General features: G+C 45.8%; 1 protein-coding gene across 1 annotated transcript in view; it reads left to right on the top strand.

Annotated features, from left to right (window-relative positions):
• The window catches only part of MGAT4D (MGAT4 family member D), a 261,336-nt gene that overhangs the window by 107,584 nt on the left and 138,435 nt on the right, over positions 1–15,317 (top strand). Inside the window, exons 5-6 of the mRNA XM_077279227.1 lie at positions 9,157–9,203; positions 11,395–11,508. Coding sequence (XP_077135342.1) covers positions 9,157–9,203; positions 11,395–11,508 — 161 coding nt within the window. The remainder of the gene's footprint in view (positions 1–9,156; positions 9,204–11,394; positions 11,509–15,317) is intronic.

Below are 15,317 nucleotides of genomic sequence, written 5' to 3'. Positions count from 1 at the left end.
ACCGCCATCAGTGCTTATCTACAGCATTCTGTAATGCTGTAGATAAGCCCCCGATGTAACCTGAAAGATAGGAAAAAAAGTTAGGTTATACTCACCCAAGTGCGGTCCGGTCCAATGGGCGTCGCAAGTCCGGCGCCTCCCATCTTCATACGATGACGTCCTCTTCTTTCCTTCCTGTCGCGGCTCCTGCGCAGGCGTACTGATTTGTCCTGTTGAGGGCAGAGCAAAGTACTGCAGTGCGCAGGCGCCGGGAAAGGTCAGAGAGGCCCGGCACCTGCGCACTGCAGTACTTTATGCTGCCCTCAACAGGACAAATCAGTACGCCTGCTCAGGAGCCGCAACAGAAGCAAGGAGGATGACGACATCGTATGAAGATGGGAGGCGCGGGACCCGTACCTGCGACGCACAAAACGGCCCGAACCGGGACTGCCCCTAGGTGAGTATAATCTAACTTGTTTTTCTTATTTTTCAGGATACATCGGGGGCTTATCTACAGCATTCCTGAATACTGTAGATAAGCCCCTGATGGCGGTGGCCGCAGTGTATAGGGCCAATATTAGGTGACAGATTCCCTTTAAGTACAGAGAAACAACATACATAAATATGTATACTGTATATACTCAAGTATAAGCAGACCTGAGTATAAGCCAAGGCACCTAATTTTACCACAAAAAAAAACTGGGAAACTTATTGATTCGAGTATAACTCGGGTATGGATTGCCCCTTCATCCCTGTCCTGGTATGCACGGCCTCCCCCCCCCCCCCCCTCCCCATCCTGGTCTGCATGGCTCCTCATCCCTACCCTGGTCTGCATGGCTCCTCATCTCTATCCGGATGTGCATGGCTCCTCATCCCTATCCTGATGTGCATGGCTCCTCATTTCTATCCTGGTCTGCATGGCTCCTCATCTCTATCCTGATGTGCATGGCTCCTCATCCCTATCCTGATGTGCATGGCTCCTCATCCCTATCCTGGTCTGCACGGCTCCTCATCCCTATCCTGGTCTGCATGGCTCCTCATCCCTATCCTGGTCTGCATCGCTCCTCATCTCTTTCCTGATGTGCATGGCTCCTCATCCCTATCCTGATGTGCATGGCTCCTCATCCCCATCCTGGTCTGCATGGCTCCTCATCCCTATCCTGGTCTGCATGGCTCCTCATCCCTATCCTGGTCTGCACGGTTCCTCATCTCCATCCTGGTCTGCATGGCTCCTCATCGCTATCCTGGTCTGCATGGCTCCTCATCCCTATCCTGGTCTGCATGGCTCCTCATCCCTATCCTGGTCTGCATGGCTCCTCATCCCTATCCTGGTGTGCATGGCTCCTCATCCCTATACTGGTCTGCATGGCTCCTTATCCCTATCATTGTATGCATGGCCCTCATCAAAAAACATTTAAAAAACCCCGAAAACATCCTACTTGCCTTCCTGCGCTCCCTCGCAACTTCTTGTTTTGGTGCCAGCAGCTGCTTTATGCTTGTAAGCAGCGCATGGCAGGGAAGTCATGCGCTTCTTACAAGCAGAGCACAGCTGCTGGAATACTCACTCCTCTCCACACCGAGAGGGACTATGTGTGTGGAGGGCAGTGAGTATTCATTGCTATTAATTTGCATGCAGAGTGTCAGCCGCCATGCGGTTATGTGTGCCCGCTACTTAAGAGAAATGAATATCCACTTCTCTCCACTCCCAAGTTGTGAAGATGTTAATATTCCAGTATTTATCGAATGTGTGTGGGGTTTTTTTTTGCATATTTACACGTTATTATAAAAGATAGGTCCACAGGGACAATAGCTAATGTCACTAGTGCAACATTTAATCAACAGTGCCACCTCCAGCAATTCACACTTGTCAAGGTTGAGATGCACGTGACAATTAGATTAAAATCTCTATATTTTATTTAGAAAAATTATTTAAAATAAATACGCATATATTAACAAGGTGCCTCAGAATGTGGGGAATGTCTGACAGAGACAACGAATCACCCCTGAAGAAGGATATTTGAAACGTTCATCGGGGTAGAGTGACGTCTGACAGCAGCAGCCATAGCCTAGCATTTATCAACATTACAGGTACTTTCCACTTCCACAACATCTGATCTATTATTCCTTTCATGATACTGACACTCTACTAGAGATACTTTTTGCACACATTCACTAGCAATTTTGCTATACACTTTTGGCAGTCTGCAGACACTTTCTAGTTGTATTGATGTACCGTGTTTCACTTACGTTTTTATGAGATCTTGACTCTGCATCTTCTGTTATAACTATTTTAGGATACCAGTAGATTTAAATATTGACAACAGAATTTCTTTGCACTATTAGAACTGTATTTATGTTCACTGTGTATGGCTGGCCCATTACTGTTGTCTGTCAGACGTTCCCCACATTCTGTGGCACTCTGTTAATCTATGTGCATTTATTTAAAAAATGCAAATTGCCTCTTCTCAGAAAAAGAGGACTTAACTCTATAGTGCCACCTGTTGAAAGTAGCGATCCTACAAGTCACAATCAACCCTTTAACGAGTCGTGCAATATGACTTAGGATAAAAGCCAAATCAGTATCTTAATTCGCAGACACAGTGTTTTGGGCTGTTGGCCCTCGTCAGTGCGAAGCATGAGAACTGATTTGGCTAGGTGAGAGGCTCTGGACTGGGGTCTAAGGGGTATTGAGATACTGATTTGGCTTTTATCCTAAGTCATATTGCACGACTCGTTAAAGGGTTGATTGTGACTTGTAGGATCGCTACTTCCAACAGGTGGCGCTATAGAGTTAAGTCCTCTTTTTCTGAGAAGAAGCAATTTGCATATTTAATTTCCCAGAGGAGCATTGCACGGCGAATAAGCCTCCTTACCTTGACAAGCCAGAGATGGCATGTCACTCTCCATAAGGAGAAACGTTACCCCTTAGACCCCATTTATTTTAAATCATTTTTCTAAATAAAAGGGGAGATTTTAATCTGTCTAATTGTCATGTGTGTCTCTACCTTCACAAGTGTGAAGTTCTGGTGATGGTACTGTTGATCAAATATTTACACAAGTTGCATTTATTTCCTGTGCATTTATAGAAGCCTTCGACCGATAACCAACTGTGAGTATTGAGAGGTTTATGCATATTTGGTGACTGCATGTTGCCTAAAGATCAACCCCTTCTAGCCACGCATCTATGCCCCTCCGATAAAATCTGATATATATCATCCTGATATAACACAGGAATGTATCTGGAAATAGGTTTGACATAATTAAGTTGTAAGCCTGAAGGGTATTCTGAAGGTGACAATGTTATCATAGCTACAGGTGTCATCGTTCTTGGGACATAATGTAATTTTTTTCCTCAATCTGGGGCTCCATGCAAGATCTTGCCTTGAGGGGTAAGGATGTTATTGAGAAATGTCAAGAATCTGCCCATAACTACACGGGAGTACCTGGTCAATGACCTGAAGAGAGCTGGGACCACAGCCTCAAACTCGCAACTAAGCAGTGGCTCTGTAAGAAGCTTTTCAAGGTCCTGGAGTGGCCTAGCCAGTCTGCAGACCTGAAATCAATAGAGAATCTTTGGAGGGAGCTGAAACTCAATGTTGATCAGCGACCACCCTGAAACCTGAAAGATCTGGAGAAGATCTTTATAGAGGGGAGTGTGCCAATATCCCTGCTGCAGTGTGTGCAAACTTCATCAAGAACTATAGGAAACCTCTGACCTCTTTAATTTTAAACAAAGGCATCTGTACCAAATATTACATTCTGTTTTTCTATTGTATCAAATACTTATTTCATGCAATAAAATGCAAATTAATTATATAAAAATCATACATTGTGATTTTCTGTTTCTTTGTAATGATGCAATATGTTAGCATTTGGGGCCTCACTTTAAACTTTTGCCTAGGTCCTCACGTTGTCTAAATCCGGCCCTGTTGTTGGCCATTTCACCATAATTGATTACGGCATATCTAAATGGACCAAATGCTGTTAACAAAAAATGATTTGCAATGCATTGCATACAATAGGTCCAGCTGCATGCAGAGTCCTCTATACCATTGCCCCAGTATAATGTGTGTACCAGAATATTCCCTGTTGGTGTGAAGAATTCAGTATGGGCAATGATATCCATGATCCCTACAACCCAGTGTAACTGTCTTCTATATGGTATGTATGGCAAGGCATGTTTTCTTCTAAGCAGAAGGGTTGTTACAGTTCATGGCACTGCATTAGCAGTGATAATGTAGAAAATCAAAATAAAAAAAGAATGAATAAAGCAGGAAAAATAAGTACACCTCTATAAATGGTAGCTGAATTTACAGTTGTTTAACAAGAGTCACATAGTTCCAGGGAAAGTGAAAAGACAATACCGTAGTCCACTGTTACTCAGCAGGAAATATAATCGGATTACCCAGAGGTCCTTTTAATATACCCTGGTGCTCTGCCATTTACAGTATGGGCCCCTACTTTACGTCCCAGGTTTTCCCTCTGACATGTTCTGAGGCTTAAGGTACCTTCACACTCAGCAACTTTACAACGAGAACGACAACGATCCGTGACGTTGCAGCGTCCTGGATAGCGATCTCGTTGTGTTTGACATGCAGCAGCGATCTGGATCCCGCTGTGATATCGCTGGTCGGAGCTAGAAGTCCAGAACTTTATTTCGTCGCTGATGACCCGCTGTCATCGCTGGATCGGCGTGTGTGACGCCGATCCAGCAATGTGTTCACTTGTAACCAGGGTAAATATCGGGTTACTAAGCGCAGGGCCGCGCTTAGTAACCCGATATTTACCCTGGTTACCATTGTAAAAGTAAAAAAAAAAAAAAACAGTACATACTCACATTCTGATGTCTGTCACGTCCCCCGGCGTCCACAGGGTTAAAACTGCTTTCGGCAAGAGCGCTGCTAATATGCACGTGCTCCAGCCCAGAGCTTCCCTGCACTGACTGTCAGCGCCGGCCGTAAAGCAGAGCACAGCTGTGACGTCACCGCTGTTACTGCCGGCGCTGACACATTCAGTGCAGGGAAGCTCTCGGCAGCAGCGCGTGCATTAGCAACGCTCTTGCCGAAAGCAGTTTTAACCCTGTGGACGCCGGCGGGGGACGTGACAGACATCAGAATGTGAGTATGTAGTGTTTTTTTTTTACTTTAGCCCCCGTCTCACTAAGCGAGATCGCTAGCGAGATCGCTGCTGAGTCACAAGTTTTGTGACGCAATAGCGACCTCAGTAGCGATCTCGCTATGTGTGACACGTAGCAGCGACCAGGCCCCTGCTGTGAGATCGCTGGTCGTGTCGGAATGGCATGGACCTTTTTTTGATCGTTGAGGTCCCGCTGGGTAGCACACATTGCTGTGTTTGACACCTTAACAACGACCTCGTTGACGACTCAGACACTGAATCGTCATAATAGCTCCCATGTGACATCGTTGTACAGGTCGCTACAGGTCGCTGGTGAGATGTCAAACAGTGAGATCGCAGCAGCGATCGTTGGAAGATCTCACTGTTTGACATCTCACCAGCGACCACATAGCGACGCAGCAACGATCCCTGACAGGTCGTATCGTTGTCGGGATCGCTTTAGCGTCGCTAAGTGAGACGGGGCCTTTTTACAATGGTAACCAGGGTAAATATCGGGTTACTAAGCGCGGTCCTGCACTTAGTAACCCGATGTTTACCCTGGTTACCCGGGTGCTGCAGGGGGACTTCGGCATCGTTGAAGACAGTTTCAACGATGCCGAAGTCGTTCCCCTGATCGTTGGTCGCTGGAGAGAGCTGTCTGTGTGACAGCTCCCCAGCGACCACACAACGACTTACCAACGATCACGGCCAGGTCGTATTGCTGGTCGTGATAGTTGGTAAGTCGTTTAGTGTAACGGTACCTTTACCCCTCTGCAGACTCCACAGTCCGCATCTATTGTTACTTATAAATGGGTCTGACAATAGAAATTTCTCTGACCTTCAGTAGCTGTGCCCTCACTATCAGTATGATGTTAGACAGTCTACAGATCGCCAAGATAAATCCGGCACTTGATGCACTTAGCACACTTTCTTGAGCATGTACAGCTAAAGGTACCTTCACACTAAACGATATCGCTAGCGATCCGTGACGTTGCAGCGTCCTGGCTAGCGATATCGTTGTGTTTGACAGGCAGCAGCGATCAGGATCCTGCTGTGACATCGTTGGTCGGAGAAGAAAGTCCAGAACTTTATTTCGTCGCTGGATCTCCCGTAGACATCGCTGGATTGGTGTGTGTGACACCGATCCAGCGATGTCTTCACTGGTAATCAGGGTAAACATCGGGTTACTAAGCGCAGGGCCGCGCTTAGTAACCCGATGTTTACCCTGGTTACCAGCGTAAACGTAAAAAAAAAAACATACTCACATTCCGGTGCCCGGCGTCCGCTTCCCTGCACTCCTCCTGCATCCTGTGTAAGTGCCGGCCATAAAGCAGAGCGGTGACGTCACCGCTGTGCTCTGTGGGAGATGCCGGAGATGTTCGGCGCTGACACAGGATGCAGGAGGAGTGCAGGGAAGCGGACGCCGGGCACCGGAATGTGAGTATGTGGTTGTTTTTTTTTACATTTACGCTGGTAACCAGGGTAAACATCGGGTTACTAAGCGCGGCCCTGCGCTTAGTAACCCGATGTTTACCCTGGTTACCAGGGGACTTCGGCATCGTTGGTCGCTGGAGAGCTGTCTGTGTGACAGCTCTCCAGCGACCACACAGCGACTAAACAGCGACGCTGCAGCGATCGGCATCGTTGTCTGTATCGCTGCAGCGTCGCTTAGTGTGAAGGTACCTTAAGACTCTCCTGCACTCTTCAACTCCAGCAGTAAATGGTATCCCTAAATGTCTGCTGCCAACCCTGCAATGCACTCTCCTTGCTCACAATCTCCACCACTTCTGTGCGATAAAACCATTAAGAACAAGAGATGCAATAACATGTATAAGTCACTAGATACATCAGATTAATGTCTGCTGAACTTGCCGCTTGTCAGTCCAATGAGCTCTATGTCATTGAAGCATCTTTTGGAAAGGTCAGTTCTGAAAGTGACCTATTTCACTGCTGTTTTTCCCTCCTACACTTGCCACAGGTGAAATAAAAAACTGCGGAGTCTAAAGTGGATTGTCAACCAGAGCTCTCTTTTGACCTGCTGGAGGACATGATCTGTACAAACTTTATGTATACACTACAGTGTAAAAGTTTAGGATCACTTAGAAATGTCCTTATTTTTGAAAGAAAAGCACTTTTTTTTCCAATGAAGCGAACATTAAATGATTCAGAAATACACTCTGTTAACTAATGTGGTAAATGACTATTCTAGCTGCAAATGTCTGGTTTGTAATGCAATATCTTCATAGGTGTATAGAGGCCCATTTCCAACAACCATCACTTCAGTGTTCTTATGGTACTTTGTGTTTGCTGTGTTAGAAGGCTAATGGATGGTTAGAATATCCTTGAAAACACTTGTTCAAGTATGTTAGCACAGCTGAAAGCAGTTTGGCTGATTAGAGAAGCTATAAATCTGACCTTCCTTTGAGCTAGTTGAGAATCTGGAGCATTACATTTGTTGGTTCCATTAAACTCTCAAAATGGCCAGACAAAAAGAACTTTCATGTGAAACTCGACAGTCTATTCTTGTTCTTAGAAATGAATGCTATTCCATGCAAGAAATTGCCAAGAAACTGAAGATTTCCTACAACGGTGTGTACTACTCCCTTCAAAGAAGAGCACAAACAGGCTCTAACCAGAGTAGAAATCGACGCCTCACAGGTCCTCAACTGGCAGCTTCATTAAATAGTACACGCAAAATGCCAGTGTCAACGTCCACAGTGAAGAGGCGACTCCGGGATTCTGGCCTTCAGGTTCAGAGTGGCAAAGAAAAAGCCATATCTGAGACTGGCTAATAAAAGGAGAAGGTTAATATGGGCAAAACAACACAGACATTGGACAGAGGAAGATTGGAAAAAAAGTGTTATGGACAGACGAATCCAAGCTTGAGGTGTTTGGACCACACAGTAGAACATTTGTGTGATGCAGAACAACTGAAAAGATGCTGGAAGAGTGCCTGATGCCATCTGTCAAGCATGGTGGAGGTAATGTGATTATCTGGGGTTGCTTTGGTGCTGGTAAAGTGGGAGATTTGTACAAGGTAAAAGGGATTTTGAATAAGGAAGGCTATCACTCCATTTTGCAACGTCATGCCATACCCTGTGGACAGCGCTTGTTTGAAGCCAATTTCATCCTACAACAGGACAATGACCCAAAGCACACCCTCAATTTATGCAAGAACTATTTAGGAAAGAAGCAGGCAGCTGGTATTCTATCTGTAATGGAGTGGCCAGCGCAGTCACCAGATCTCAACCCCATTGAGCTGTTGTGGGGGCATATTGACCGTATGGTACGCAAAAAGTGCCCATCAAGCCAAAACAACTTGTGGGAGGGGGTCCTGGAAGCATGGGGTGAAATTTATCCAGATTACCTCAGCAAATTAACTGCTAGAATGCCAAAGGTCTGCTGTGCTGTAATTGCTGCAAAAGGAGCATTCTTTGACAAAAGCAAAGTTTGAAGGAGAAAATTATTTCAAATAAAAAAATCTTTTTTTCGAACCTTGTCAATGTCTGGACTAGATTTTAAATTCATTTGGCAACTCATTTGATTAATAAAAGTATGAGTTTTCATGGAAAACACAAAATTGTCTGGGTGACCCCAACATTTGGAACGGTAGTGTATATGTTGCTATTTTTGCAGGTTTACTGGCACTAACCATAAAGGAATGTTATTGCATCACAGTAAATGTTTGAGTATTACTTTTCATATAAGTAAAGCAAATATTTGCCATCATCGATGCTTGATGGGATTAGTGATGTATTTCAGTAGATGGGACACTCGTGAACACACACAGAAGATGACTGCTGTGCCAGAACAGTACATGTTCCCTTTGTAGTCCAATAACGCCTTGTAATGCACAATTCCACCTGCTTTAGAGGCAATAATGGGCCCCATTTCCTCTTGCACCCTTGTGTGTCTGCATAGGTTGCACCAATGATATGTCCACCCCAGAGGTGGCACATCTATATTTTTGTGTTACATTGCTCTGTTTGGACATATGCACTTAACCAACAAATTGCATTAAAAATGAAAGCCTATGACATGCTATTTCTATTTTTTTTCAAGGTGAATGCCCAGTATGTAAATGAACTTGCAGACAACATTAAAGATAAGTGAGTATTTTCATTTGTTTATTCCCCTAATACTTCTTGCTTCTTAAAGAGGTTATCTTGGACTTAAAGTATTTTTCCTGTTAGGGCTGAGTCAGACTGCCGTATAACTCGTGCGAGGTTCTCATCACACTGCATGGACTGGCCTGGCTCCTCTCCTGACCTGAGCAAGACAGTATGATGAATTTCTATGCAGCTGTCAAGCTCATGTCAGGAGAGCCGACAACCAGTACGAGGTTTACGATGCAATACTCGCCCAAGAAATACGGCAGTCTGTCTCTGCCCTTAGACTAAGAACATACAGGCAGGTAGTTGCTATCTAACTGGCTGTTCTGCCCTGCAATGATCTGTTCCGGTTCACAGTGCTAACAGACCGCTCCTGCTGGCGATCCCCCTTCTGGTGAACTTCAAGTAGACAGAGTAGCTTCTTTCCTTCTGCTCTTTCAAGTGAGCAGAGCAGAATGTCATGTGATTGACAGCTTCCCACTGCTTAACTGGAGTGATGCACTGTTGATAGAGCAGAAGATGAAGAGCTGATTTGTTGATGTGACGTCACGAGAAGCAGGAGGAGTCTCCGCCTGAGCTGGGAGAGAACATTGCAGTGCAGAACAGGCAGGTAGTTAGCAACTATCTGCCTGTAAGTTCTTAGCCCAATAAGAAAAACCGAGTCCCTGATAAACCCTTTAAATTATGAGTAATGTAATTGTTGATTCCTAGTAAGCCTTGTTAACGTCTACAGTAGCAGGTGAGACATAAGTAATGCTAAATGTTACCACTTGAGGATAGAAAATTGTAGAAACACTTTCTTCCACCATATTGTGCCTCCACCAGGCTTTGTCGAGCTGAGAATACCTCTGAATGAATCTGTTCAGAATCAGAGCCACACAGAAGTGTAGTATGAAACCATACTCTGTTCTACCAGTCTATGCAACACAGAATCATGGCATAACCATTTGCAAGGCCCCAATATTGGAGGTAATTCCGTAGACAACCAATTAAATGCCCACTAACCTTTCCATTGCCATACGCAGTTGATGTTTGCAACCAAATACTGCTGCAGATTTTCTGTTTTAACAATGTGGAGTGATGGATACGTGAAAAGTTCTATCTTTTTTTATGGTCACAGTTCAAAATCACTAGATAAACACCGAACAGTCATTTCTATACAATGTTATACACGTTTTGCAATTTTCTTAGAATTTTTACTGTAAATTACTATGCACTCAGAATTTTTTGGGACTACTATTATGTACTTTGTGAATGCCTGTTTGCTACCCTCCATATGTCAATGTACCTCCGTCCAAAGTGGAAAGAGAAGGGGTCCCCCAGGCACCCGATCAATGTTTAACCAGTACTGACCCATCCTTGGGAGAAGCGGTGATGTATACACAAAAATACCATATACCTCACAGCACCTACCCTTTCACAGTGTGATCAGACACTGAGGGGGTGATTCATGTTCTTCCATCAACAGCACCAACATTAGCCAGATACCACCAGGAGAGCCACCAACACTTGGTCCCTAAAAAGTAACAGTCTGTTGATACATTGCAATGTTGTGGGGAGTGGGCAGACCTTAAACTAATGTTACATTTCCTTTTCCACATTCTGTTCCTTTTATAGTGATCCCATTAAATATTATGATGTCCAACTTGGTTCAGTTTCAGAACGCAATAAAAAGCACAGCATGCAGATCTTTCTTCCCTTCTAAGAACTGATAAAATGTGACACAGACGGACACTATAATAATCAATGGGATCCATCTGGTTGCAGTTATATCAGTAATGCAATGTATCCACTTTGTGAATGAGCTCCCTTTAGCCTGTTCCTCAACTTATTTTAGAACAATGTTTCACAATGCAAAGCTGTCCAGTCATATGATCAGTTTTCTGAGAATTTCTAGATCAGTCACTTATTTCCTGAGAAAAGCAGCACTCAAAGGCAGAAGTTGCAGTGTTGCTTTTGGGTATGTAATGAAAGCAAACCATTTCTTGTAATGCATCATGAAGCTCTAGAACAGTGTTCATTAGTCCATTGAAAGGTTTTCACATCATGCCAGAACGTGTGTCTCCGACATTATTACTCATACTAAAATGCTATTACTATTCTATGCCAACAAGACTATCCATTATCTGGTTTACCATATGACCTACACTTGAACTTACAAATATAAATTGTTTTTTTTCTCTTGCAGTTTTCCACTTGAAATACAGTCTGGTGTGCTTGAAATCATATCTCCACCATCATCATTTTACCCAGATTTCTCAAATATGAAAGAGACTTTTGGAGATTCCAAAGACAGAGTGAAGTATGTAGAATTCCACACACAAAGCAATTATGAAAAAAATGAGTATAGTATTTATATACACTGTGTGCAGAATTATTAGCCAAGTTGTATTTTGATCACATGATACTTTTTATACGTGTTGTCCTACTCCAAGCTGTTCAGGCTTGAGAGCCAACTACCAGTTACGTAAATCAGGTGATGTGCATCTCTGTAATCAGGAGGGATGTTGTCTAATGACATCAAAACCCTATATAAGGTGGGCTTAATTATTGGGCAACTTCCTTTTCTTTGGCAAAATGGGTCAGAAGAGAGATTTGACGGGTTCTGAAAAGTCCAAAATTGTGAGATGTCTTGCAGAGGGATGCAGCAGTCTTGAAATTGCCAAACTTTTGAAACGTGATCACCGAACAATCAAGTGTTTCATGGCAAATAGCCAACAGGGTCGCAAAAAGCGTGTTGGGCAAAAAAGGCGCAAAATAACTGCCCATGAATTGAGGAAAATCAAGCGTGAAGCTGACAAGATGCCATTTGCGACCAGTTTTGCCATATTTCAGAGCTGCACCGTTACTGGAGTAACAAAAAGCACAAGGTGTGCGATACTCAGGGACATGGCCAAGGTAAGGAAGGCTGAAAAACGACCACATTTGAACAAGAAACATAGGATAAAACGTCAAGACTGGGCCAAGAAATATCTTAAGACTGACTTTTCAAAGGTTTTATGGACTGATAAAATGAGAGTGACTCTTGATGGGCCAGATGGATGGGCCAGAGGCTGGATCAGTAAAGGGACCAGCAAGATGGAGGTGGGGTACTGGTATGGGCTGGTATCATCAAAGATGAACTTGTGGGACCTTTTCAGGTTGAGGATAGAGTGAAACTCAACTCCCAGACCTACTGCCAGTTTCTGGAAGACAACTTCTTCAAGCAGTGGTACAGGAAGAAGTCGGTATAGTTCAGGAAAAACATGATTTTCATGCAGGACAATGCTCCATCACATGTCTCCAACTACTCCACAGCCTGGCTGGCCAGTAAAGGTCTCAAAGAAGAAAAAATAATGACATGGCCCCCTTGTTCACCTGATCTGAACCCCATAGAGAACCTGTGGTCCCTCATAAAATGTGGGATCTACAGGGAGGGAAAACAGTACAGCTCTCGGAACAGTGTCTGGGAGTCTGTAATGGCTGCTGCATGCAATGTTGATCGTAAACAGATCAAGCAACTGGCAGAATCTATGGATGGAAGGCTGTTGAGTGTCATTATAAAGAAAGGTAGCTATATTGATCACTCATTTCTGGGAGTTTTGTTTTTGCATGTCAGAAATGTTTACCGTATATACTCGAGTATAAGCCGACCCCCCTAATTTTGCCACAAAAAACTGGGAAAACTTATTGACTTGAGTATAAGCCTAGGGTGGAAAATACAGCAGCTACCGGTGAATTTCAAAAATAACTAGATGGGTATTTCCTGAAGGAACTACAGATAGTGCTTTGGAATGGTGCCCGGCTGCCCCTGCAAGACTTTCACACTTGGGTGCCCCTCAGGGTTGAGGATTTTGTGGGCGGGGCCCCTCAGGGGCCGATTTTGTGGGCGGGACCTCTCGGTCCGATTTGCTGGGCGGGGATACTCTGGGGCCGATTTGGTGGGCCGGGTCACTCTGGGTCCGATTTGGTGGGCCGGGTCACTCTGACTGACAGCAGGATAAGGGAATGGCTGATAACAGAGAATAGACTGACAGCAGGACAAGGGAATGGCTGATAACAGAGAATAGACTGACAGCAGGACGGGGAATGGCTGATAACAGAGAGAATAGACAGCAGGACAGGGGAATGGCTGATAACAGAGAGAAATAGACTGACAGCAGTACGGGGAATGGCTGATAACAGAGAGAAATAGATGGGTATTTCCTGAAGGAACTACAGATAGTGCTTTGGAATGGTGCCTGGGTTGCCCCAGCAAGACTTTCACACTTGGGTGCCCCTCAGGTGCTGGTTTGGTAGTTGTAGCCACTCTGGGTCCGATTTGGCGGGCGGAGCCACTCTGGGTCCGATTTGGCGGGCGGCGCCACTCCGGGTCCGATTTGGCGGGCGGAGCCACTCCGGGTCCGAGTTGGCGGGCGGCGCCACTCCGGGTCTGAGTTGGCGGGCGGCGCCACTCCGGGTCCGAGTTGGCGGGCGGCGCCACTCCGGGTCCGAGTTGGCGGGCGGCGCCACTCCGGGTCCGAGTTGGCGGGCGGCGCCACTCCGGGTCCGATTCGGCGGGCGGCGCCACTCCGGGTCCGATTCGGCGGGCGGCGCCACTCCGGGTCCGATTCGGCGGGCGGCGCCACTCTGGGTCCGATTTGGCGTGCGGAGTCACTCTGGGTCCGATTTGGTGGGCGGAGTCACTTCGGGTCCGATTTGGTGGGCGGGGCCACTCTGGCTCCGATTTGGTGGGCTGCGCACCTCGGGATCCGATTTTGTGGGCGGGTCACTTTAAGAGTTGATACTATCTGGCAAAACTGTGTCTTGGTAGAGTTCGTAGGTGTTGGCATAGTAACTGTGTCTGACTGCGCATATCAATGAGCTAATCAGCCAGGTGGCAGTTATTTTTAGAAATTGCCTCAGAAATCAGACCCATTATAAACGTATGGGAAAATTTCCCTATTGAAATGCATTGAAACACTTTTTTCAAACGCAAATTGCGCCAAAACTACAAATCCGATCGACACGAAAAATACTTAGCACACCTCTTGGGGACGCTGGCTTCGAAATGACACCTCACTGGAGTCTGTGAGTGAAGCGGTTCGGGCCGCATTAACTGCGGACTGAATAATAATAATAAGAAGTTTACCACGATGGAATAACAGTATAGTGCTTTGTTCCAAAGCACTATAACTAGATGGGTATTTCCTGAAGGAACTACAGATAGTGCTTTGGAATGGTGCACGGGCTGCCCCTGCAAGACTATCACACTTGGGTGCCCCTCAGGCGGTCTGATTTGGTGGGTTGGGTCAATCTGGGTCTGATTTTGTGGGCGGGGTCACTCTGGGTCCGATTCGGTGGGCGGGGCACCTCAGGGACCGATTTGGTGGGCTGGGCACCTCAGGGTCCGATTTGGTGGGTGGGGCCACTCGGGGTCCGATTTGGTGGGTGGGGCCACTCGGGGTCCGAATTGGTGAGCGGGGTAATCTACTATATAATTGCCTAAGGGTACTTCCGTCTTTCTGTCACCGTTATTCGTTCGCTGATTGGTCTCGGCAGCTGCCTGTCATAGCTGCCGCGACCAATCAGCGACGCACACAGTACGGAAGAAAATGGCCGCTCCTTACTCCCCGCACTCACTGCCCGGCGCCCGCGTACTCCCCCCCGGTCAGCGCTCACACAGAGTTAATGGCAGCGTTGACCGCGGTGTAACGCACTCAGTTAACGCTGCTATTAACCCTGTGTGACCACCTTTTTACTATTGATGCTGCTTATGCAGCATGCATAGTAAAAATATCTAATGTTAAAAATAATTTAAAAAATAAAAAATAGTTACATACTCATCCTCCGGTGGACCCTCCGGATCAGGAACCGGCTTTTCCCGCTCCGCGCGACGCCCCGGTCACCGCTGCATGCATTGCGGTCTCGTGAGATGATGACGTGTGGTCTCACGACACCGCTACATCATCATCATCTCGTGAGACCGCAATGCACTCTTGGGACCAGAGCGAGCAACAAACATCGGGTACCGGCCGCTCCAGGAGGTTCAACAAGCATCGTGTACCGGCCGCTCTAGGAGGTGCAACAAGCATCAGGTACCGGCCGCTCCAGGAGGTGAGTATGTAACTATTTTTTATTTTAATTCTTTTT

The sequence above is a fragment of the Ranitomeya variabilis genome, chromosome 1 (assembly GCF_051348905.1).
Source record: "Ranitomeya variabilis isolate aRanVar5 chromosome 1, aRanVar5.hap1, whole genome shotgun sequence".
Taxonomy (NCBI): Eukaryota; Metazoa; Chordata; class Amphibia; order Anura; family Dendrobatidae; genus Ranitomeya; species Ranitomeya variabilis.
Note: the sequence above shows the minus strand (reverse complement) of the source record. Positions and strands in the feature narration are given on the sequence as shown.